The following is a 22,212-nucleotide window of genomic DNA, read 5'->3' on the forward strand; positions in this document are numbered from 1 at the left end:
ATGTATATGATTTGAGGTTACAACTGGGATTAAACACATGGGCAAATTATGCGGGGAGTTTTTTTCTTGTTCGTGAATACAGCGTTATATTGTCACAGTTCGGGAGCAAGAAGTGCAACAAGATTTTCGGTCGGAGTGATGCAGTTGTTTCAATAGACGATCTCCGTCCTTCCTGCTCTCGGCGCTGCACTCGCGGGAACTGCAGCAGCGCGCCAAAGTAAGAAAACACATCCCGTGTCAGCGAGTGACAACAGAATCACAGGCGACTAATAACCTCGAATACTTTCCTAATGCGGCGTCAATCGAAGACTTGTAGAAACCGAGCGAGTGTTTAATTCAGCCCTCCGTGTTGTGGCCGCCGTCTCGCGACAGAAGATGGTTTTCCAAAACAGTGGAAGGTTCAGAGCCGAGCGAGGACAAGGCGGAGGAGACCCGGACAACCAGTAAGCTGATAATGTCTCACATTTCTCTCTGTTGTTCTCCAGAGTCTGCGTGTCTTCGTTGCACTGTAGAAGTAAATACGAGGATGGCACAAGCAAATCACGTTTGTTTGTCTGTTTGAACCAGGGACGATGGCTCCTCCATGTCGGCTCTCAAGCGGCTGGAGCGCAGCCAGTTCACCGACGAGATGGACTCCCGCTTCGGCTTCGACAGGTTGAAGGAGCCGGGGGAGAAGACAGGCTGGCTGATGAACATGCACCCGGTGGGTCCACACACTGCGACGTGAAGAGGCGCAGTGACACTATTATCATTATGATTAGTGTTGTGTTTTTGACACTGTTTTCTTTTTATATGTTAGGCTGAGATTCTGGATGAAGACAAGAGGATGATCAGTGCTGTGGATTTCTATTTCATTCAGGAGGATGGAAGTAGGTTCAAGGTGAGTTGGATCAATCAAAAAGCTCAAACTGACCCCCAGCTTTATTGGGTTGTGTTATTACCAATTAATGATATTCCTGAATATTATTAATTGCCTTTTCCACTGTGCTAACTATTCTTCCTTGGATGTGTCCTGTCTGTAGGTGGCGCTCCCTTTCAAGCCATATTTTTACATAGCCACTAAAAAGGTACGTTGCCATCTGTTTTTTGGTTCTTTTGCCACATGCTCCAAAAGTCCTTCTTTAAAGACGGCGGTGTTTTTTCCCAGAACTGCGAGAGAGAGGTCATCTCGTACTTGTCGAGGAAGTTCCAAGGAAAGGTGTCGAAGCTTGAAATTCTCTCAAAAGAGGATCTAGACCTGGTGAGAGTTCTGACAGTGCCAAAGTCCATTGCTGTGTTTCATATAACATAAATAACGGTGACAAAGTGAAGTTGTAAGCCACATTGATTTTTTTTTAAAAACTAAAAACAACAACACAATATTTGACTAGAGCTAAAAGGATTGCTCAGTTTATTGATTACTTGAATGACTGAGACATAATCAGCAGCTATTCCATTAATCAATTAATAGTTTCAAAACTATTCATGATGAAATTGTGAAAAATGTGCAGATTTTCAGTTTTCTTTGTCATATCATTTCAAAGTAAGTTTGAGTAAGCTTGGAGATTTTAGAGGAGGTTTTAGACAACAGAAGACTTAAAGACTAATTGTAATAATGGAAGGTAGATTAACCAATAATTGAAATAATCATCAATAGAAGTTCCTAATTTGAACTACATTATACTATTCTAATGGCCATTAGGACTGTTGACGTTGTTGTTGTTTCTCCCGTCCTTCTCAGCCAAACCATTTGGTTGGACTGAAGAGAAGCTACATCAAGCTGGCGTTCAACACCGTGGACGACCTCATCAAAGTGAAGCGTGAGATCGCCCCCGCGGTGCGTAAGAACAGAGAGCGGGAGCAGTCCAACGATGCCTACACGTCAATGTTGTCAAGGTACGACCGAACCACCCATCATATTCGTTTCTCTTCATGAATTGTACTCGGTTATTTCCACTCTCATATTCATCTGTGGACACATTTGTTGGTTTTTCAGTGCCTTGTCTGGTGGAAACGTGAGCTCTGCAGATGAACACAGGACGTCAAAGAACATTTCAGACCAGCTGGACAACATAGTGGACATGAGAGAGTACGACGTCCCCTATCACGTGCGAGTGTCAATTGACCTCAAGATTCACGTGGTAAATGCAGATTTCTGCTACTCCAGTGTTTTAAGCAATCCTCAAACATACACAAGGACACGTGTTTGCTGTTCTTGTCTTTTAGCGTCTGTATTTTCTTTTAGGCTCACTGGTACAATGTTCGATACAGAGGCAGCACCTACCCACCAGAGATCGTACAGAGAGATGATCTTGTGGAGCGACCAGTATGAGAATTTTGTGATTTAGCCCTAATTTAGTCAAAAGTTATTTTCAAGGCATCAAGGGCCCTTTACATTACACATTGTTGCATGTTCTTTTAGGACCCTGTAGTTATGGCCTTTGACATCGAGACCACCAAACTGCCACTGAAGTTCCCAGATGCAGAGACAGACCAGATTATGATGATCTCCTACATGATAGACGGACAGGTAAGTTTTATTAACTGTTAAATATATACTATATATTGTCTGTTAATATTTACCTCTGTAAAGTTTTTTTTTTTGCCCTGTCTTTCTTTTAAAGGGGTTTCTAATAACAAACAGAGAAATCGTCTCTGAGAACATTGAGGATTTCGAGTTCACTCCCAAACCTGAATACGAAGGCCCTTTCACCATTTTCAATGAGGATGATGAAGTGGGTAGCAGCATCACAGTCAATGTACCACTCTGTAAATAGATATTGAAGCACTTGAAATTTTGTTAATTATCATAACTGTGAAGTTCTGTTTTTCGCATCAGTGCAATAACATGTGGCAACTTGACTTTGGCTGCAGGCGGCCCTCATTCAGAGGTGGTTCGATCACGTTCAAGAGACCAAACCAAACATCTTTGTGACATACAACGGAGACTTCTTTGATTGGTGAGCTGTTGTCTTTGCTGTTTGATTACATGTATTACTCACATACGATATATGATGATGTTGACCGTTCATCTCTCTCTTGCACCTCTCTTACTTTGTTTCCATTTCTTTAGGCCTTTTATTGAGACTCGGGCTTCACTCCATGGACTGAGCATGCACAGGGAGATCGGGTTCCAGAAGGACAACCAGGGAGAGTACAAGTCCAGTCAGGCCATCCACATGGACTGCTTACGGTTCGCACCCCTGTTAATACTGTGGTGATGATGATGATGATGATGATGATACCAATACCACTGTGTTTGATGTAAACATGCATGTAGGAGCAGACACTGTGTCATTGGTGGATCTAACGGACCTGGCCCCGCCCACATGTACAACTGGTCCATCCTAAATTAATATTTTTAATTGCTAATTTTGGATTCTAAAAAATGTATATTTAAATACACAATCTACACTAAACAATGTTTTCCTGTCTACGGAAAACATATATCAGGCTTCTACCAGATTGTGATCGCTTCAGACTTGATTCGCTGTATCGCCTTGAAAACGTAACGTTTCTTTCGAGACAAGCTTATTGAGTCACTCTCTCACTCTTTCTCTGAAGAATAATCCAGCCACATCATCTAAACAAGGCGGCATTTCCTCTACTAGAATTAAAATGTTCAGTGAATGGATATATTGATTCACACAATCCGCAGCAAAAAAAGTAACATGACCGATAGGATAACCTATGATTCATTTTGTCACAAGCAATACACTCGCATGTGCCATTTTTTTGGTGAGACTATGAGTTGTAAACTGTCAAAGCCGTTTAGGGCCGATTCTCGGTTATTTAATTTCTAACGTGATACCAACCTGTTTTTTCCCTGTGTTAGGTGGGTAAAAAGAGACAGCTACCTGCCGGTGGGAAGTCATAATCTGAAGGCAGCAGCGAAGGCCAAACTGGGCTACGACCCTGTAGAGCTGGACCCCGAGGAGATGTGCCGCATGGCAACAGAGGAGCCACAGGTTCTGATATGGACTTACGTTTTGTAACAGCTCAGAAAATCAAGAGGTGAATTATTTTTTAGTGAGCAGTTTGCGATTTCATTGACTTTTCTTTTCTCTCTCTTTCTGTCAGACTTTAGCAACGTACTCTGTGTCAGATGCTGTGGCCACATATTACATGTACATGAAATATGTTCATCCCTTCATCTTCGCCCTGTGTACCATCATCCCCATGGAGCCTGATGAGGTTTGTTTATGTAAAAGCCGGTTACATCCCGCAAAGAAATAACATGCATTTGGACGGTTATTCATTTCTTTTCTTGTGTTGTCCATCTGTTGCCAGGTGCTGCGTAAAGGCTCTGGGACACTGTGTGAGGCCTTGCTCATGGTGCAAGCCTTCCACGCCAACATTGTCTTCCCCAATAAGCAGGAGCAGGTCTTCAACAAACTGACAGACGACGGCCACGTCATGGACTCGGAGACCTACGTGGGCGGCCACGTGGAGGCACTGGAGTCCGGAGTGTTTCGCAGTGACATCCCCTGCCGCTTTAAAATGGTCTGTCAGTCCATCACAGTTCCACTTGATGTTGATTCCTTGCTCTCAAGCTTCCTTTACGTTTTTAAATGCGACAGTTTGGTCTGTTAACAGAACCCAGCTGCATTCGACTTCCTGCTGCAAAGAGTTGAGAGAACAATGCGTCACGCTATTGAGGAAGAGGAGAAAATCCCCCTGGAGCAAGTCACAAACTTCAATGAGGTGAGATTTGTCATTGTTTCCTTGCTGCGTTTTTTTTTTTGTGATTGCTCCAATTTGTCTTTTAATTTCTTTTTAAAACTTTTCTTGGTTTTCTCTGCTTGAACTCAAATGTCACTGGTATTTTTCCAGGTCTGCGATGAGATCAAGGCAAAGCTGACTTCGCTGAAGGAAGTTCCAAACAGGATCGAATGCCCCCTCATCTACCATCTGGACGTGGGGGCTATGTACCCCAACATCATCCTCACCAACCGCCTGCAGGTAAAAAGAAAAAGAAAGAAAGAAAGAAAAGAAATGCTAGGAAGTGAGGGAAATTTATAGAAAGCATGAAACTCTTCTTTATTTCTTTATTTTCTGCTTGTCCAGCCATCGGCTATGGTCGATGAGGCCACTTGTGCTGCCTGTGACTTTAACAAGCCTGGAGCCACCTGTCAGAGAAGGATGGCCTGGCAATGGAGAGGAGAAATCAGTAAGTTCATGTTTCTATTGTGGTGTCGCTGGTTATGGCAAAGAAACGAGGGGCTGAAATGGAGGCATCCAAGAAGATTCTTTCGCTGTGATCATTTTAGTGGTGCAGTTTGTGGAAGTGGGCGACAAATATGTCATATTTACTTCCTGAGGATGCATATGCCCTTTTCCTAGAAATAAAAATGTCAGCGTCTTGTCATTTTCCAATGCCTATCAAGGATTATAATAACATGTATTGAAGTGAGCTGCTGCCTCTGTCTGCAGTGCCGGCCAGTCGCAGTGAGTTTCACCGTATCCAGCAGCAACTGGAGTCAGAGAAGTTCCCGCCGCTGTTCCCCAACGGTCCACCTCGAGCTTTTCACAACCTCAACAGAGAGGAGCAAGCCAAACATGAGAAGAAACGTTTGGCAGGTATATTTTTCCAGCGTCTCTTTTCTTTTCTTAACTGGCACAATGGCTCATTTTGGGTTAAATTTAAAAGCAAGTGTTCAAGTTCAGTGGTAAACATATGGTGATGTATATACTCCTCATCTCAGACTACTGTAAGAGAGCCTACAAGAAGGTACACGTCACCAAGCTGGAGGAACGAGTCACCACCATCTGTCAGAGAGAAAACTCCTTTTATGTCGACACTGTGAGAGCGTTCAGAGATCGACGTTACGAATTCAAAGGACTCCACAAGGTAGATGTTGGTTTTGATAGCAATAGAAATAATTATCATCCAAACATATAATCTCAAAATGTAATCTGTGTTTCTGTTATAGACACAAACTCACTAATTTCTAAGCTGTTGATCTTCTTGTCTTGCCCGTTCAAATCAGTTTCTCCGGTGCTGATATTTTCGTGCTTCTTTTCTGAAGGTGTGGAAGAAGAAACTGTCATCAGCTCAGGACAGTGGAGACGCCGCTGAGGTGAAGCGTTGCAAGAACATGGAGATCCTGTACGACTCTCTTCAGCTGGCTCACAAATGTATCCTCAACTCGTTTTATGGCTACGTCATGAGGAAAGGGTAAGAGTCGATTACTGTACAGAATATTGATTTTCTTTAGTGATTATATAAAATGTTCAGATATACACTAATATGGACGCTGTCTTTGTGTTTCCATCAGGGCACGCTGGTACTCCATGGAGATGGCTGGCATTGTGTGCTACACTGGAGCCAACATCATCACTCAAGCCAGAGAGCTGATTGAACAAATAGGGTGAGTGTCACATTGATAATGTGATGCCTAATTACGGGAATGATCTTCTTGGTCAGGGTGAGCGCAGTCAGAGTGCGGCGTCAGTACAAAAGGAACTGACTTGTCTCATCAGCAGATTCTTGCCAACATGTGGGTTTGAATCCAGCTGCTGCAGCATGGTTTTTATTTCTTATTCTTATTCCATGTGTTCTTATTTTGTTTTTGTCTGACTTTGTTTTTATCTGACTGTAAAGCACATTGTGACTAGTGTTTTTAAGCTGCTTTCAGACATGCACTGAAGTCCAGTCAAGTTCCTTCTGCTTTTCTCATATGTGAAGTCCATAATGGCGGCTCACATTTTTCACTCCTACATCTCTGCAACTCAGGAGACCACTGGAGCTGGACACCGATGGTATCTGGTGTGTCCTACCCAACACCTTTCCTGAGAACTTTGTGGTGAAGACGGGTAATGAGAAGAAGCCCAAGGTGACCATCTCTTACCCGGGGGCCATGCTGAACATCATGGTGAAGGAGGGATTTACCAACGACCAGTACCACGAGCTGGTCGACCCCGCGTCCCTCACTTACGAGACCAGGTCGGAGAACAGCATCTTCTTCGAGGTGGACGGACCGTACCTGGCGATGATCCTGCCCGCCTCTAAAGAGGAAGGGAAGAAGCTGAAGAAAAGGTATAGAGACAGCGTTTTTTGCGATTAAATGGATGATTTGTACCAAAAATGTAGGGCATGAACTGCCTGGTTAAAGTCTAGAGTGACTGTCATAACGATCTCTCTTTGTTTAAGGTATGCTGTGTTTAATGAGGATGGTTCTCTTGCTGAGCTGAAGGGTTTTGAGGTGAAGAGAAGAGGAGAGCTCCAGCTCATTAAGATTTTTCAGTCCTCGGTGTTTGAGGCTTTCCTCAAAGGTACCACTCTGGAGGAGGTGTACGCGTCTGTGTCCAAAGTGGCTGACTACTGGCTGGACGTTCTGTACAGCAAGGTGAAAACCTGTGATCCAATGTTTTTTTAGATGGCATTCTAGAATCACAAGACATTTACATCCTGCTTTCAAATGTGTTTTGAGTAACTTGGATTAAGCAGACAATTATCAACTTTGTTAAAAGTCAGTATTCATTTTCAGAGGGTTCTTATCACCCTCATAAAAAGCTTTATTTCACTACGTTTCCAGGCTGCCAACATGCCAGATGCGGAGCTGTTTGAACTGATTTCAGAGAATCGTTCAATGTCCAGAAGGCTGGAGGACTACGGAGAGCAGAAGTCCACTTCTATCAGCACCGCCAAGCGACTCGCTGAGTTCCTGGGAGACCAGATGGTGAAAGATGCTGGTCTGAGCTGTCGCTACGTCATCTCCCGAAAACCAGAGGGTTCGCCTGTCACAGAGAGGTGGGCCAGCGGCTCTGAACAGAGACATTCATTCTGTTAAAATTACACATAAATATTATCCTATAAATAACAAAACCATTGATTAGCCATCCTGCATGAAAGGCAGCAGTGGTGAAACTTAAAATGCTTCATATGCAACACTGTCAGGATGTATAATAAGACCTTGTAAAACATTCTCATCATAAATTAAACCTTTGACAAACACAAGACGGTAGGCTGATGAACACAAGAAGATTTTGCAATTAAAATGTAAATAGGCCCCACACACTGACCTTTTTTTAAATTTTTTAAATCAAAATGCCTGTTCCATCGTGATACATTTTCTGGCATGAGCAGCATCAAATAAAATGATCTCCAAGTTGCTTTCCCAACGTTAAATTTTTGCGGAGAACAAGCAGAAGTAAAAGCCTTTTGTTTCACATTTGGGTTTCTCTCCATTAGAGCCATTCCTCTTGCCATCTTCCAGGCAGAGCCCAGTGTGAAGAAACATTTCCTTCGTAAGTGGCTGAAGATGCCCAGCCTGCATGACTTGGACATCCGCTCTGTGAGTTTTTAAAATAAAACTTTTATGATTGTCGGTTTTCTCCCGCGAGTTTGCTTGTGATCTTCCTCTGACATTGAAATGTCTGTCGTGGGCCTCTCCAGATCCTTGACTGGAGTTACTACATAGAGAGGTTGGGTAGTGCCATTCAGAAAATCATCACCATCCCTGCAGCTCTGCAACAGGTAAGGTAAAACAAACATGCCTTTAATCTGTCTCGGCACATCCCAAATGCAACGTGCAAGTGAATTTTATTTGATTTCGTCATCAGGTGAAAAACCCAGTGCCCAGAGTGAGGCATCCCGACTGGCTTCACAAGAAACTTCTGGAGAAAAATGACATTTACAAGCAAAAGAAAATTAGTGAACTATTCACCAGTGAAGGCAAGAGACAGGTGAGTTCACCTCGCGGCAAAATGTCCCATCTGTCATTACAGAAAGTGTCCTAAGCTCCCATCAGTGGATTCTTCTGTAGTTAAGAAATGTGTTGCTTTTTTAGACCTATGTGTGGTTTAAGATAATCTGCCCCATTGTTCACTTTACCAAATGTCCTCTTCTCTCTTAGGTGGCCCTTCAGCCTCTCGAAGCAGGCCAAGCTGTGGACATAGAGGACTTTGGGATGCCGGCCAGACCTCTGCAGCCGGCCATCCTCATCAGTACCAAGCGGAAGCGAGCCTCTCAGGGAGACGACAGCCAGGTGGAGTCTCAGGACGTCGAGCTCACCCAGTCCTGGAGAGAGATCCTGGGTCCGCCCCCACCTATGGGAAAGACACGGGTAGGAGAAAATAGCAAGAATCACCAAGTCTTGCTTGTTTGGTCCCGTCAGGCAATTTGTAATGATTTCTGAATATATTAGAATTTCAAATTTTGTGAGAGAAAGATTACATCTGTTCCAGGTTTAACGACCTTGTTTATACACAGGAGGAGCGTCTCGTGTGGCTGCGCTACCATAAGAAAAAGTGGGAGCTGCAGCTGAGGCAGAGGAAGGAGAGGAAGAAGAGGAGGAGGCTGCTAGACGGTGAAGCGCAGCCTGTTGGTGGAGGAGTCATCAGAGATGGCCCAACCACCGGCCTGGGGAGCTTCCTCCGCAGAACGGCACGCAGCATCCTGGACATGCCATGGCAAATTGTGCAGGTGAAGTAAACCCCCCCCCCCCCCACTGTCTCCAATTATTTATACAATCCATAGAAAATTGTCTGATATTCATACAACTCTGAATTAGAGTCTTGTATAGTTTATAATATGTTGTGCTGTTACCTAACACGCAGATTGCAGAGACGAGTCACCCTGGTCTGTACAAGTTGTGGGCTGTGATCGGAAACGACCTCCACTGCATGAAGCTCAACATCCCCCGTGTCTTCTATGTCAATCAGAAAGTCCCCAAACAAGAGGAGGGAGCAACATACAGAAAGGCACGCAGAATGGAAAATGCACTGCAAATACTATAAAGAATGTGTTGTCACAATGCAAATTTTGACATTCATACCTTATGCTTCAGGTGAATCGCATGCTGCCTCGCTCCAACATGGTGGGCTACCTTTATGAGTACTGTGTACCAGAGGACATGTACCAGGAGCACATCAATGAGATCAACGCTGACCTCTCCGCACCAGACATCGAAGGAGTCTATGAAACACAGGTATCATATATGGATGTACACTTCCTAATGTAACATATAATACATGTTTGAGAAATGGGTGTTTCTAATAGTGCATAGATCATTATCAGTTTGGCGTTTGTGGACCCTGCAGGAAGTTGACTGATGAAGTGTTGGTGTCGTCTCACTCTTTCAGGTTCCCTTGCTGTTTCGTGCACTGGTGAAGCTTGGATGTGTGTGTATGGTCAATAAACATGTTGTGAGGGATCTGGCCGGCAGGGAGGCCGATTCTTTTGACCTGGAGCATCTGGAGATGAGGTCTCTGGCCCAGTTCAGCTACCTGGAACCAGGTAGGACCTGTCTGATACACTGAATTTATGTCAAAATGGATCCTAGGGGGATTATTGTTTTTGTGTGTTTTGTTTGCACTATTTACCATTCTCTTTCTTTCTAACCTAATATTGAGCTTGGTTATATTTTATATTTTGTAAGGCATTGTTTTATGTTGATTGGTGGTTATGGGATGCCACAGTTCAATGATTGCCCATCTAGAGGTGTTGTTGTTTTGTTTTTTGGGAAAAATTATGTGATGTGTTAACTGTTGGAATATTTAAATGAAGTTTTCATGGTGCAACAGTGATCTGTTATGTCACAAGCTTTAGTTAAAATCCTGGGCAGGAGCCATGCATTTTTTCACGAGACACAAGTTTTACATTAGTGTGTTATATTTGCTTTCCTCTCAGGGAGTGTTCGCCACATGTACTTGTACCATCACAGCCAGGGTCACAAGGCTCTGTTCGGCCTGTTCATCCCCTCTCAGCGCAAAGCCAGCATCTTTGTCTTGGACACAGTAAGAACAATATCGAATATAGAGTCTTTATTACTTCAACTTCATTGATGTTTTGATACACATCTTACTGTATTGTTGTTTTTCGGTCTCGACACCGATCTCAAAATGCATTCCCATCCAGCTATAGAGATTCTTCTCAAGGTCTGTTATAATAAGTCTTTTTTTTCTCTTCTTCTTAGGTTCGAAGCAACCAGATGCCCAACCTGAACAACCTTTACACAGCTGAACGCACTGCCCTCCTGGAGAAGACTACAGAGGATCTTCTGCCTCCAGAGAAACACAACTTTGAGGTCCGAGCTGAAAACGATGCAAAGGCCATCTACCGCGCACTGCAGCGCATTCTGCTCAGCTACAAGGTAAAGTACACTGCTCCTATTTCATACTTGTACCTGTTGTCTTGTGATATGTTATATCATGTGGCTACACTGATTAGCTTCTGCTTTGTCTGTTGCCGTTTACAGGAGGAGCGTCGTGGACCCACCCTTATCGCGGTGCAGTCAAACTGGGAGTTGCGTCGTTTGGCGTCGGGAATGCCGGTGCTTGAGGAGTTCCCGGTCGTTCCAGTACATGTGGTGGATGAGATCAGTTATAACGTGCTGGACTGGCAACGGCACGGTGCCCGGCGCATGATCCGCCACTACCTCAACCTGGACAGCTGCCTGTCGCAGGCTTTTGACATGGCCAGGTACAAACTGCAACACTGCGGACTCTTAGAGTCACGTGAATCATCTTTTATTATTTTATTTTAATCACCAGTTTTAGTCACAGGTTTGACTAAATTGTTGTCTGAGTAGCTGCCGTTGTTGATTGCATGAAATGTGGGCTTTGAAGACTCACATAATGTCTCTCGCTTTCAGGTATTACCACTTACCTGTGGGGAACTTGCCTCAGGATGTGTCCATCTTTGGTTCAGACTTGTTCCTGGCAAGACATCTACGAAAGCACAACCACCTGCTGTGGCTTTCACCCACAGCCAGACCCGATCTCGGGGGAAAAGAGGCTGATGACAGCCGTCTGGTCATGGAAAGCGAGGACAGGGGCTCTGTGGAGATCAACGCTCAAGGATGCTATTCCACAGGTACACAAACGCCAGGAACACACATACACATGGAAAAAGAAACGTTAAGTATAAAGAGAGCAAAGTGTAATTTCTCTGCATGTATGGATTATTCTGCTCCTTCCAGTGTGTGTGGAGATGGACCTGCAGAGCCTGGCAGTGAACACCATCCTCCAGTCGCAGCATGTCAATGACATGGAGGGGGGAGCCAGTCTGGGCGTCAGTTTTGATGTGATCCAGCAGGCCTCGTTGGAGGACATGATGTCTGGGAATCAGGGAGCAAGCGCTGTCGCTAGTTATGATGAGACTGCTCTCTGCTCCAACACCTTCAGGTGTGCAAACATCTGTTGTACACTGCCCTTTAAGCCCACATGTATACTAGAGTATAGTCTCGTTGATAAAGAAAGCAAGTCGTGTTTTGTTCATCCCACGGTTTCCTCTGCAGGATCTTGAAGAGCATGGTGGTGGGATGGGTCAGGGAGATCACTCAGTTCCACAATGTGTACGCAGACAACCAGGTGATGCACTTCTACCGCTGGCTGCGCTCCCCGAGCTCTCTGCTCTACGACCCCGCACTTCACCGCACCCTGCACAACATGATGAAGAAGGTTTTTCTACAGTGAGTGCCACTGCCTCAATATCCTCTACACTACAGTTACCATCCATTATGTGTTTTTCACGTTTAGTCTTTGTTTTGAAACGATAGTAAAATCTCTCACTTGTTCATGAGAGAAACTGTTGTTTCTTCTGTTTCCCAGGCAATGTATTAAATGGCCTCTCCAAGAACATTTTTATATTATTGACGTCAGGTCCCCTCTCATCATTTTTTTGCACCGATTTATCCCCATTTCTAAATGCACACCTGCTGCAGTATCCTGTTCTTCCATTAAGCACTGTCCCGTTCTGATGTCAGGTTGGTTGCAGAGTTCAAACGTCTCGGCTCAACTGTGGTGTATGGAAACTTCAACAGGATCATCCTGTGTACTAAAAAACGGAGGATAGATGATGCGATCGGCTACGTGGAATATATCACCAGCAGGTCAGACATCTACCCTCTGCAGTCACGTCTCTACAAATCCTTGCATTGTTGAGTGATGTTAACAATTAATCCCTACATATAATCCCCCAACCCATACATTTTTATTTGACACAAATACATGCATACGCTAGACAGACTGCTCAATAAATGGTTGATTTAAAAAAGGTTTGTATTCAGTAGGCTGGAGCCCGAACACTAACGTCAGAATAAACACAATTACCATTTAGACCAATTAGATGTTTTCCTGAGATGGTGTTGTGGTCTCCATCATGGGGTGTGTCTTAAAAGAGGCAAACTGCCCATTACACTAATGGGAGGAAAACTAAATGGGGAAGTTAGGCCAATGTATGAAAAGTTGGTTCATTAGAATATTGTTATGACCACAAATGTTTTTCTCATCTTCAAAGCAAAGTTGAGTGGAACACAATGATTTATTTAATTGTTCAGTCAGTGAACATTTTCTTTTGAAAGCACAGTAGCCATCCCCTAAATATCAGATCATTAATATCAAGGTATATGATTTTTAAAAAAGTGTTGTTTTTAAAAATCATTTCTTCTCTTTTTTTTACTTTTCCTCGTCAAGCATCCACACCAAAGAAATCTTCCACTCCTTGTCCTTGTCCTTCTCTCGATGCTGGGAGTTCCTGCTGTGGATGGACCCGGCCAACTACGGTGGCGTGAAGGGGAAACTGCCCTCCAACGTCTTGTATGGAGAGGTAGTTCAACCTGAATCTCCTGCCCAGTTCAACTGCCACGGTTTATTTGCTTTGATTAAAGTTAACCAAGCTGAGTACTGAGCTCATTCCCAGCACGTGATCGTTTTTTTTTAGGAAGGAGGCAAAAGGAAGAAAAGTAGACGAGGGGAGGGTGATGAGGATGGCAGCGAGGATGAGGATGAAGCGAATGTTGAGGAAGATGACGGTGATGGAGAGACAGATGAGGTGGAGGAGCTGATTGAAAGCAACTGGAATATCATGCAGTATCTGCCCCAAACAGCCTCATGTCAAAAATACTTCCTCATGACTGTCTCAGGTAAAAAAAAAAAAAATCAGAAATCAACACACAACAGATATTTTCTCTTTGCTTTTCCTCTCAATAAACTCTTACAATCACACACATCCTTTTCACCCAGCCTACATTGCAGCAGTCTACCACAGTATGAAAGAGGAGCTGAGACGAAATGCTCCTGGAGCAACACCAGTCAAGAGACGAGGAGGCAGCCAGGCTTCCCAGCAGGCAGTGGGAGACCTAAGTGCTCTTCCTGGTAAGATGATGTTTGGGAAGCTGCTTCGGTTACTAAAGACCTAACTTGTCTTGAAGGGACTTCGCTTTACCCTTATTAGAGTTGCCACAGAATAGTGTCTGTTACACTTAAACCCTTACTGGTAGCTTTTGTTGTATACTAAGTAGCGATGATGTGAAGATGTATTGAAGAGAAGTCCGCCGACACCGTCTTGATTGCATATAAAGGTTTATTACAAAAAGACCAGCATCGATTCAAGCCCTGCAGAACTTGGAGAGTGTCTGGCCAAAAAGACAACCCTCCCAACTCTTCTTGGGGGTTACATTTATAGGCCCATTGTTTACTTGAGTAAGAGCATCTGGTTCGAATCAAGTTATGCTATATGAGACGTGGAACTTACAGGGGCCACAAGGAAAGGTGAGGGGTCATCAGGAGGCCCCTAACTTGGCATTCCAAAGAAAGAGATGTAAACACATATTCCCCTCTCATTCCGTATATGGACAAAAAGACACTACACTTTTAATCACATTTAGGTAGATTTCCTCACCGGTGTGATTGTTTTTTGTTTTTTTACTCTGCCGTAGGAATGATCTCCTTCTCCCAGGAATACGTGTCCAGTGAGCTGACACAGAACTTTTTCACCATCACTCAAAAAATCCAGAAGAAGGTGACGGGTACCAGGAGTGTGACCCAACCTTCAGAGATGTTCCCTGTCCTGCCTGGATCCCACCTGCCACTCAACAACCCAGCACTGGAGTTTATTAAATATGTCTGCCAGGTATGCACCTAAAGGGACAATATATGCTAAGGACTGGACAGAATACAAGGAACATCTTGCGTAGCTTTTTTCATGTGTTGTATGTAGTTAAAAATATGAACAGTTTTGCAGGGTTTGCAACGGATGAAAATGTCTCAACATCTTTTCTCTCGTCAGGTCCTCTCACTAGACGCCAACATAGTGAACCAGGTGAACAAGCTGAAGAGAGACCTCCTGCGTCTCGTGGACGTTGGTGAGTTTTCAGAGAATGCCCAGTTCCAGGATCCATGTAACTCCTACATCCTGCCAGAAGTCATCTGCCACCACTGCAATTTTTGCCGTGACCTCGACCTCTGCAAGGACCCTTCTGTTGCGCAGGTAAGAGCTTCGCAAAAGATACCAACACCAACATTCGTGAAGCTGCTTCATTAAATTGCATTTCAATTTGCCCATATGCCTCCTCTCTCTAAATGAGATTAACCCTGCTCCCTTCTCCCCAGGACGGGTCTGTCTTGCCTCAGTGGTTCTGCTCCAACTGCCTGGCCCAGTACGAGACTGAGTCTATTGAGATGGCTCTGGTAGAGGCCCTGCAGAAGAAGCTGATGAGCTACACACTGCAGGACCTGGTGAGTTAAAAATGCTGCTTTCATTCTCAGCAGAATAAACTACATAGTCCTAGTGGTTCACACATGCATCGTAATCTGTAATGTACCCAGTTCAGTTTCAGCTGGGACCTTGGTTGTACGTCACCTCCCTTGCTCTCCCCATGTGTCCTGTCTTTATCTTTGTCTCTATATCGGCAAAATCCCCAAAAATAATTTAAAGAAATGGTCTCCAACAGAGCAATATATATCTCTTCGGTTTCAAATATGATAAAAATGTTCCCACATGTTGCTCCTAACACACAGCCAAAATCACTTGTCTGATTTTAGGTGTGTACCAAATGTAAAGGCGTGAAGGAAGCGAACATGCCTCTCTACTGCAGATGTGCCGGCGACTTTGACCTCACCTTCTCGGCCAAGGTTTCTACTCTCTTATACATTACATCATTCAATTAGTGATACAAGCATATGACTGGTTCAATTTGAAAAAGTTTTTACAGCTGCTTTATTTTTCTTTCTCCCATTAAAAGAGCTTCTCTGAGCAGATCACGGTGTTTCGGAACATAGCGTCCCACTACAACATGAGCTTCCTGGAGGAGACCATTGACTGGCTGCTTGTGATGAGTCCACACGTCGGACAGAGCATTCACTGAACAGGACATCTCTTTCTCTCCGCTGCCTGTGTGGCAACTAGTAATCTCCCTCTAAGTCAGGAAAAAACTCGATGCTGAAACGTTCACTTTCCCAGTTGATGCACTTGATGTCCGTTTCAGTGCTGTTTGATAGTGTGTGAGTCCGTTTGGAAGGGAAATACACACAATGTAAATATGTTTGAATTCCTGATTATGTCCCATTAGATTTTTTTTGTATTAACTGTATTAATTTCAGCTTTTGACTGTTAATAAATATTTTGTGTTTAAGCTGTGAGCCTGTTTGTCATTACCACTCTTGTTATTTGAGCCAGGGCCCTACCTAGAGCGCTGTGCTTTCACAAAGTTAAAAAAGATTATTTATATGAAACATAAATGTCCTGACAGCCACCTCCCCTGGGGACACTCATTGATCAGCAATCACTAATCGTCTGATCTTCCTCCTCACCACGCTGCTCGTGTGTCTGTGTGGCTTGTGTACAGCTGGTGACCTGAATTATCCGCCCGCTTCCTCTTATCTGTCAAGTTGCAGCGAAATGCATTAGATATGTCGGATTATTGGAAATTGGATTTACCTGCTGGATTTATCTTTAGCTGTCATGTTTTTTCTGTGGTGTGTCACTTGAGGAGATGATTTTGTTCCTTTTCTTAGAGGAATTATTGAGTAAGTTTGACCTTCAAGTCTCCAGTAGGTGACTGTTTGAATTTTAATGTGGGCTTATCCTTTTTCGGAGTAATGGAATGAAATCATGAGGAATTCCTCATTTTTACTCTTATCCAATGTAGGAAAAACATTTGGTGGTTGGAAGCGACTGCAAGCAAATCTGGATCACAATCATGATTTCACTCGGCTCCATCTCTTTAACCTCATTGCCCCACAGTGGACTCACTTGCCTGTTGATGGGCATCGCCCAGACAAATAATCAAATTTCACACTCTTAGACTGAGGCACAATTAGATTGGCTCTTCGGGGCTTCTCACTGACACATGCTGTACATGTTGGTTGAAAAATGAAGGCATAAGAGCAAGATTAGAGGCAGTGTGACAAAATTAATTCAGTTGTTTGCCTCTCAAAACATCTTAAACTAAAGATTTTATGAGCTTATTAAATAAATTAACGTAACCACTACACTTTTAAGATATGAAATTCGAGGAATTTACAGATTTTTACATGTCAAAAGCACACAATTTCTCAACTGACATGTCGCTTTTCGTGGTGGGGTTCCATCCATCATGCCAGATATCGATCCATTAGTCCTAAGTATTTTTTTTCCACCGCTGACATTTCTATTGCTCTCAGGCATTCAGCTGGATTCATGGTTCCCGACAATCTTATTAAGGAAACCATTTCATGATAAATGCCAGTGTTATTCGATTACAGATCGCTGCTCTCTTTGTGTGTCTCATGGCCATTTCCTCCTCATGTATCTCCTCATTATGCTGAACACGTCAGGTTGAAGGATATAGGGAATGAATCATAATAATGCTGATGCTTATAACAAGTTGGATTTTATTGTTGGTTTGAATGTCTGCAATACATGAACATGATCCGTATGGTTTGTGAATCTGTTTCTCATGACTGAGCACTCAAATATTTTAGTGTTATGAAATACTATTTGTTTTCTTTTCATATTGAGAAAAAATAAACACGTCCTCCAAGTGGTGTTATTGTCGTCTAAGAAGCAGGTTAAATGACACTGTCCAACAGTGGAGGTCCATCAAAGTTTGAGATGATAAATGAACCCACTGCACAGAGCCTTGGAGAGAACCAGCTGTTTTTCTTTCATACAGTGACCTCGGCCACTGTGGATCTCTGTCAGTATGTCCCCACTGTAGGCAGCATAGCAGCCAATGAAAGTCCATCTCGGAGCTGTTGCAGAAGCCTGAGAAATCACGTGCTGTTGTTGCCCCAGTAAGGTGGTTTTAGGAGAGTGCACACGCTGCGATGACATCACAGTGGTACGCCATCAGAGAGGTCAGAGTGGTTTGAGCCGAAACTGTTGATGTAGCTGAGCTCTGTGGGCACTGTGGGCTCATTGATAACCTGCATGGGACATTTAGAGAAGGTGCTGTTTATCGACAAACTTGTTGAAATAGACATGAATACATGACCAGCATATGTTCACTCCATGGTCATAGTTTGTTTCCCCGAGCTGCATACTGATTTTAATGTAGGGTTTAAAGGCACAATGCAGAAAAAAATACTTTCTTTGCATTAACTTGAATCACATTTTGACCTTGGACATCTGAAAGTAAAGAAATTAAAATCTGATCTTTTATAATGTGTGTTATCCCCAATCTGGTTCCCTTTTTAATTGTCTTCATCTTTAAACGGGAAAGTAAAGAAGTACTGGTAACAAGACAAAGAACACAAAATATTGAGCATATTGTCATTTGTTTGTTATGGTACGATAATAATGAAATAATGAGGGAACGTGTGTAGCCAATCAGTGTGATGTATGTAATAATAGAAATTATTTTGTAATTATCCCAAAAAATGCATTGTCTACTGTGCAGTCCTTCATTGTGAGTTATTCAGTTAACACATCATTATTTATCTGTGAGATTTGCTCCTTACTCATTCCATGTAAACTACTAAAAATATAAGAAAAGCTCTGATGATCAGAATCTCAAAATTGCCTTGAACACAGATGAAACCAAACAGCGTATGTGTAAAGATAGAATAAATGATGCCTTCTGCTCACTTCATCAAACTTTCTCTCACTGTAGACTTCGTTCTTGTCAATAAACGTCAGCATAATCCAGTCACAGATAATGGTACACTAGACGGAGTGAAATGAAAAGAAGAAAAACTGATTGTGGTGCAAAGAGCATTAACTGTCACATTAAAGTCTGGAGATTAGAAAGAAATTAAGGGGTCGCTCACAATCGCAACGGATGTCATAGCAGTCACTGTGCTGATGATGGTTGGGATGGGACTGAATTTTCCCGCCTGCAAAGAAATGACATAAATGATATGACTTCTGATATGAAAATAAACTGCAGTGATGATGAAGTATCCACTTACATGTCCGTGAACAATGACATCCAGACGAATGCCGAAGGCCTTGATAAGTGTCCGAGACTCCACCCCATTCTTACTGTAATATTTGGCAAATCTGGACAATTGCATATAAATAAAGAGGGTAAAGATGGAAAGACGTACCACAGGCCAGAGTAAAGGCCACAGTTCAAAACACTGAAGAAAAAAGTCAGTGTTTGTTGATGGAGCTCACCTGTAATAGTATCCAGAGCTGGTCTGATTCTTTCGGAGATCAAGCCGACGAAAGGAATACGTAGGTTTACAGTGTGAAGGATCCAGGTCCAGGTTACACTTCCAGTTAATGAAAACTCCAATCACTCCTCCCTGAGCGAAAATGTTGTACCTCATTTTCAACACATCTGTGTGCCAAACATCACGGACACAGTGTGTGTCGTGCAAAATAAGATGCATGTATAAATGGACATGATTCAACTTGATTCAGAAGTCATACTCACGGTCCTGTAGAGATCAGTGACGTTCTCATTAGCTTTATTTGCGATGTAGCCGAGGCGAAAGTTTGGACAGTAGGGCTCCTTCTCCTCATCATAATGACACTTAGTGAGGTATTTCTGCATGTCACGCCTATTCGAGGCATCTTTGATATTTCCTCTGCCAAAGATAAGAAGTGAAGATCCTCTGAATTTCTGCTGAAATAGCAAGAAGCATTGGCTCCAGTGTGTGTGTGTGTGTGTGTGTGTGTGTGTGTGTGTGTGTGTGTGTGGAGGTACTTTACCTCAGCACTTTAAATTTGGGAAAGTGAATGGAGTTCCTGATGAACACTGTGAAGTTGATTGCCTCCCTTATTTCTGGTTCACTGTAGAAGACACCAAATAACCATAATATCAGTTACCATCTTATTCTGCCACCATTTCTTGATTGTTACATCAATCATTTTGTCCGATCAGGGACAAAGCAGGGAAGTTGAAACTTTCTAAACAGCTTATTTGACCACTTCATATTTATTGACTGACTTTTTTTTCACTTCTCTGATATTTTTGGTTTTTATATTATATGTTTTAAGATATAGGGATTTGTCTTTCAGCTGCTGCTTCTAGGTGTTTTCGTTTTGTTAATGCATTAAGATATTTGGTTCTTTGTCTTCCAGATCCTCCGAGACAGAATATTGTGTGATCCAAATAATCCACGACTTGAACTTGACGCATCAATTTGGTGGTGATTATACATTATATCACCTGCCTTACCGTACTACAGCATACTCCTCAATGGGACACCAAGTTTGGATCTCACAGGTTTTGAATGTGTGGTTATAGTACTGGACACATCTGCCCGTCCTTCTGCCTGTAAGGTGTTAAAACAGAGAAAATGTGTGGCAAAAATCCCTCAACCAGAGATAAAGAAAGATTTCATGAGTAATTAAAACAGTACCATGGCCAGCAAAGTCAACCTCTCCTTGGACACAGTCAGAATCTTTTGTACAGTTGGCACTGGGAACTTGGAAATACTAAAATGATATAAGACAGATGCTCAGTCATTGGGAAATAAAAGCATGTGTGCGTGCACTTATCAAATTGTATTTTCCTGCATCCTAGGCTTGAGTGAACCTCTCACCTCGGCGCAGGTCCCTTGTCTCTGATCATATGTAACTTCTCGTCTCAATATTGTACTAATCACATCACCACCCTTTGAAGAAAATTACATAAAAAATGTTCTGAGGCATTCACACTAACATGAAGCAATACAGTAAGGATGCTGACAGATTTCATTCGGTGATAATTTCTTGATTGTGCTGCAGCATTTTTTCTCAACTAACCTCTGAGGGCCGAGCGTACTCCACAGTGTCCAGAATATCATCTCCAAGAACTGCTGTGCCTTTCATGCGAGTGTAAACGGAGCTTTCTGGACGAGTTTCACTCTCTTGGTATGCTTTCTGACTCATAAAGACATACCTTCAAGGATGATAGAGCAGACGGGGGCGATATCACATTTTCAGTTTTGACATCAATTGTTATTAGAGGTGTCATGTTACCCTGGAGCTGTTAAGCCCTGTGTGCTGGAGTCAAGGAGAGAAGGCAAGATGACGCATTGCAATCACTGAATAATGAACAAAGAAATGATTTAAGATCTGAAACAATAAGATGACTAATTAGATCTATTAATCTAGTGAAACTGCTCTGCTCAGATCAAAAAAAAGTTCTGATAATGGAGAGGGACCCAACCATACTTTTTGTCATCAGTTATGTGTCCTTCAGTTCGACTGTTTATTTGTCTCCGGTTATACGCAAATGGAAAATCTTCCCTTTCCACAAAACTGCATATGGGTTTAGTAATTTAATGTCATGGTACTTCTTTTTTTATCCTTCTATGCACTTTTTACACACAAAGGTTTATCGTTGGTAATGTAGTTTATACTTTTATGTATTTCCTGAAACATGTATTAAAAATAATTCCACACATGAAGCTAATACCAAAATATAAAGAAAATCAACAAACTTAAGTTACATAAAACCTTTGAATGCCATAATTTGTTCCTGTTAACACATATTGAGAACATGCAAATACACAAAAATGAAGCTTACCAGATGAAATAAGTGATCACAAGAAACTGAACGCTTCTGTAAATGACTCCAAGAGTTCTGTTTTTAACCACCATTATCTTTGGTGTCTCATAATCCCAGAAACCAAGAAAGTACTCCTTTATAAACTCACGCAATCCCATGATGAACTGGTGAAATGCCTCACTCATATTCGGAGATGTCCTTGTGGAGTCTAATATCTATCCGTATCAAGCTTTTTTATTACTCTCACCCACTGCTCCTGCTCATCACTAGTCTGGATCTCTTTCAACCATCCCTGGCACCAGTGAGGGTGGGGAAGAAGAGAAAGGGGTGGGGTTCAGATGTGGTTGAGTCAACCATTTTCATCTCCGCCAAATTATTCTGATTATTGATGTTTCTAGACTTGATATTTGAATAGTTTTGTAGGCATTTTACACCTTTGCCTCTACACAGTTCTAAAATATTCGTCACGTTGTTACTTGTGCTAAAATAAAAATGAAAACTTATTTTGAAAGGCATTTCTGCAGACAAATTAAACGCGTGATTTTTAAATACATCTGGCGTGTCAAATTGAAATTGAATCATT

The 22,212-nt window shown here is 42.7% G+C and overlaps 2 protein-coding genes across 4 annotated transcripts; one reads left to right on the forward strand and one right to left on the reverse strand.

The window, feature by feature from the left end:
* The first annotated feature begins 193 nt into the window (after positions 1-193).
* On the forward strand, positions 194-16,337 carry pole (polymerase (DNA directed), epsilon). Of its 3 annotated transcripts, none has more exons than XR_004794504.2 (49): positions 194-443; positions 568-703; positions 800-880; positions 1,023-1,067; positions 1,148-1,240; positions 1,721-1,875; positions 1,976-2,120; positions 2,225-2,305; positions 2,402-2,509; positions 2,604-2,714; positions 2,854-2,939; positions 3,053-3,172; positions 3,815-3,947; positions 4,060-4,173; positions 4,270-4,482; positions 4,576-4,683; positions 4,813-4,941; positions 5,047-5,149; positions 5,413-5,559; positions 5,685-5,830; positions 6,009-6,157; positions 6,258-6,350; positions 6,716-7,018; positions 7,133-7,328; positions 7,518-7,732; positions 8,174-8,276; positions 8,378-8,458; positions 8,545-8,667; positions 8,838-9,047; positions 9,194-9,406; positions 9,541-9,684; positions 9,771-9,911; positions 10,066-10,219; positions 10,613-10,719; positions 10,899-11,075; positions 11,181-11,404; positions 11,577-11,797; positions 11,904-12,108; positions 12,222-12,395; positions 12,690-12,815; positions 13,399-13,531; positions 13,646-13,847; positions 13,948-14,079; positions 14,643-14,836; positions 14,993-15,193; positions 15,316-15,441; positions 15,748-15,837; positions 15,948-16,128; positions 16,168-16,337. XR_004794504.2 is itself a non-coding variant. In XM_035639399.2 (49 exons), the coding sequence occupies exons 1-48, from the start codon at positions 376-378 to the stop codon at positions 16,068-16,070; spliced, it is 6,882 nt and encodes a 2,293-aa protein (XP_035495292.2). In that variant the 5' UTR covers positions 194-375; the 3' UTR covers positions 16,071-16,105; positions 16,170-16,337. The 3 variants fall into 3 exon arrangements, 2 of the variants coding, with proteins under 2 accessions (XP_035495292.2, XP_035495291.2); XM_035639399.2 differs by having other exon boundaries at positions 15,948-16,105; positions 16,170-16,337; XM_035639398.2 differs by having other exon boundaries at positions 15,948-16,337.
* Positions 16,338-17,566: 1,229 nt separating this feature from the next.
* p2rx2 (purinergic receptor P2X, ligand-gated ion channel, 2) lies at positions 17,567-21,888 on the reverse strand. Its single transcript, XM_035640030.2, has 12 exons — positions 21,648-21,888; positions 20,882-21,017; positions 20,680-20,751; positions 20,497-20,572; positions 20,313-20,409; positions 19,844-19,924; positions 19,566-19,719; positions 19,304-19,434; positions 19,096-19,186; positions 18,955-19,020; positions 18,773-18,850; positions 17,567-18,111 (listed from the first exon to the last, which is right to left on the reverse strand). The coding sequence occupies exons 1-12, from the start codon at positions 21,812-21,814 to the stop codon at positions 18,019-18,021; spliced, it is 1,242 nt and encodes a 413-aa protein (XP_035495923.1). The 5' UTR covers positions 21,815-21,888; the 3' UTR covers positions 17,567-18,018.
* Positions 21,889-22,212: the final 324 nt, after the last annotated feature.

This window comes from Scophthalmus maximus, chromosome 19 (assembly GCF_022379125.1).
Source record: "Scophthalmus maximus strain ysfricsl-2021 chromosome 19, ASM2237912v1, whole genome shotgun sequence".
NCBI classification, from domain to species: Eukaryota; Metazoa; Chordata; class Actinopteri; order Pleuronectiformes; family Scophthalmidae; genus Scophthalmus; species Scophthalmus maximus.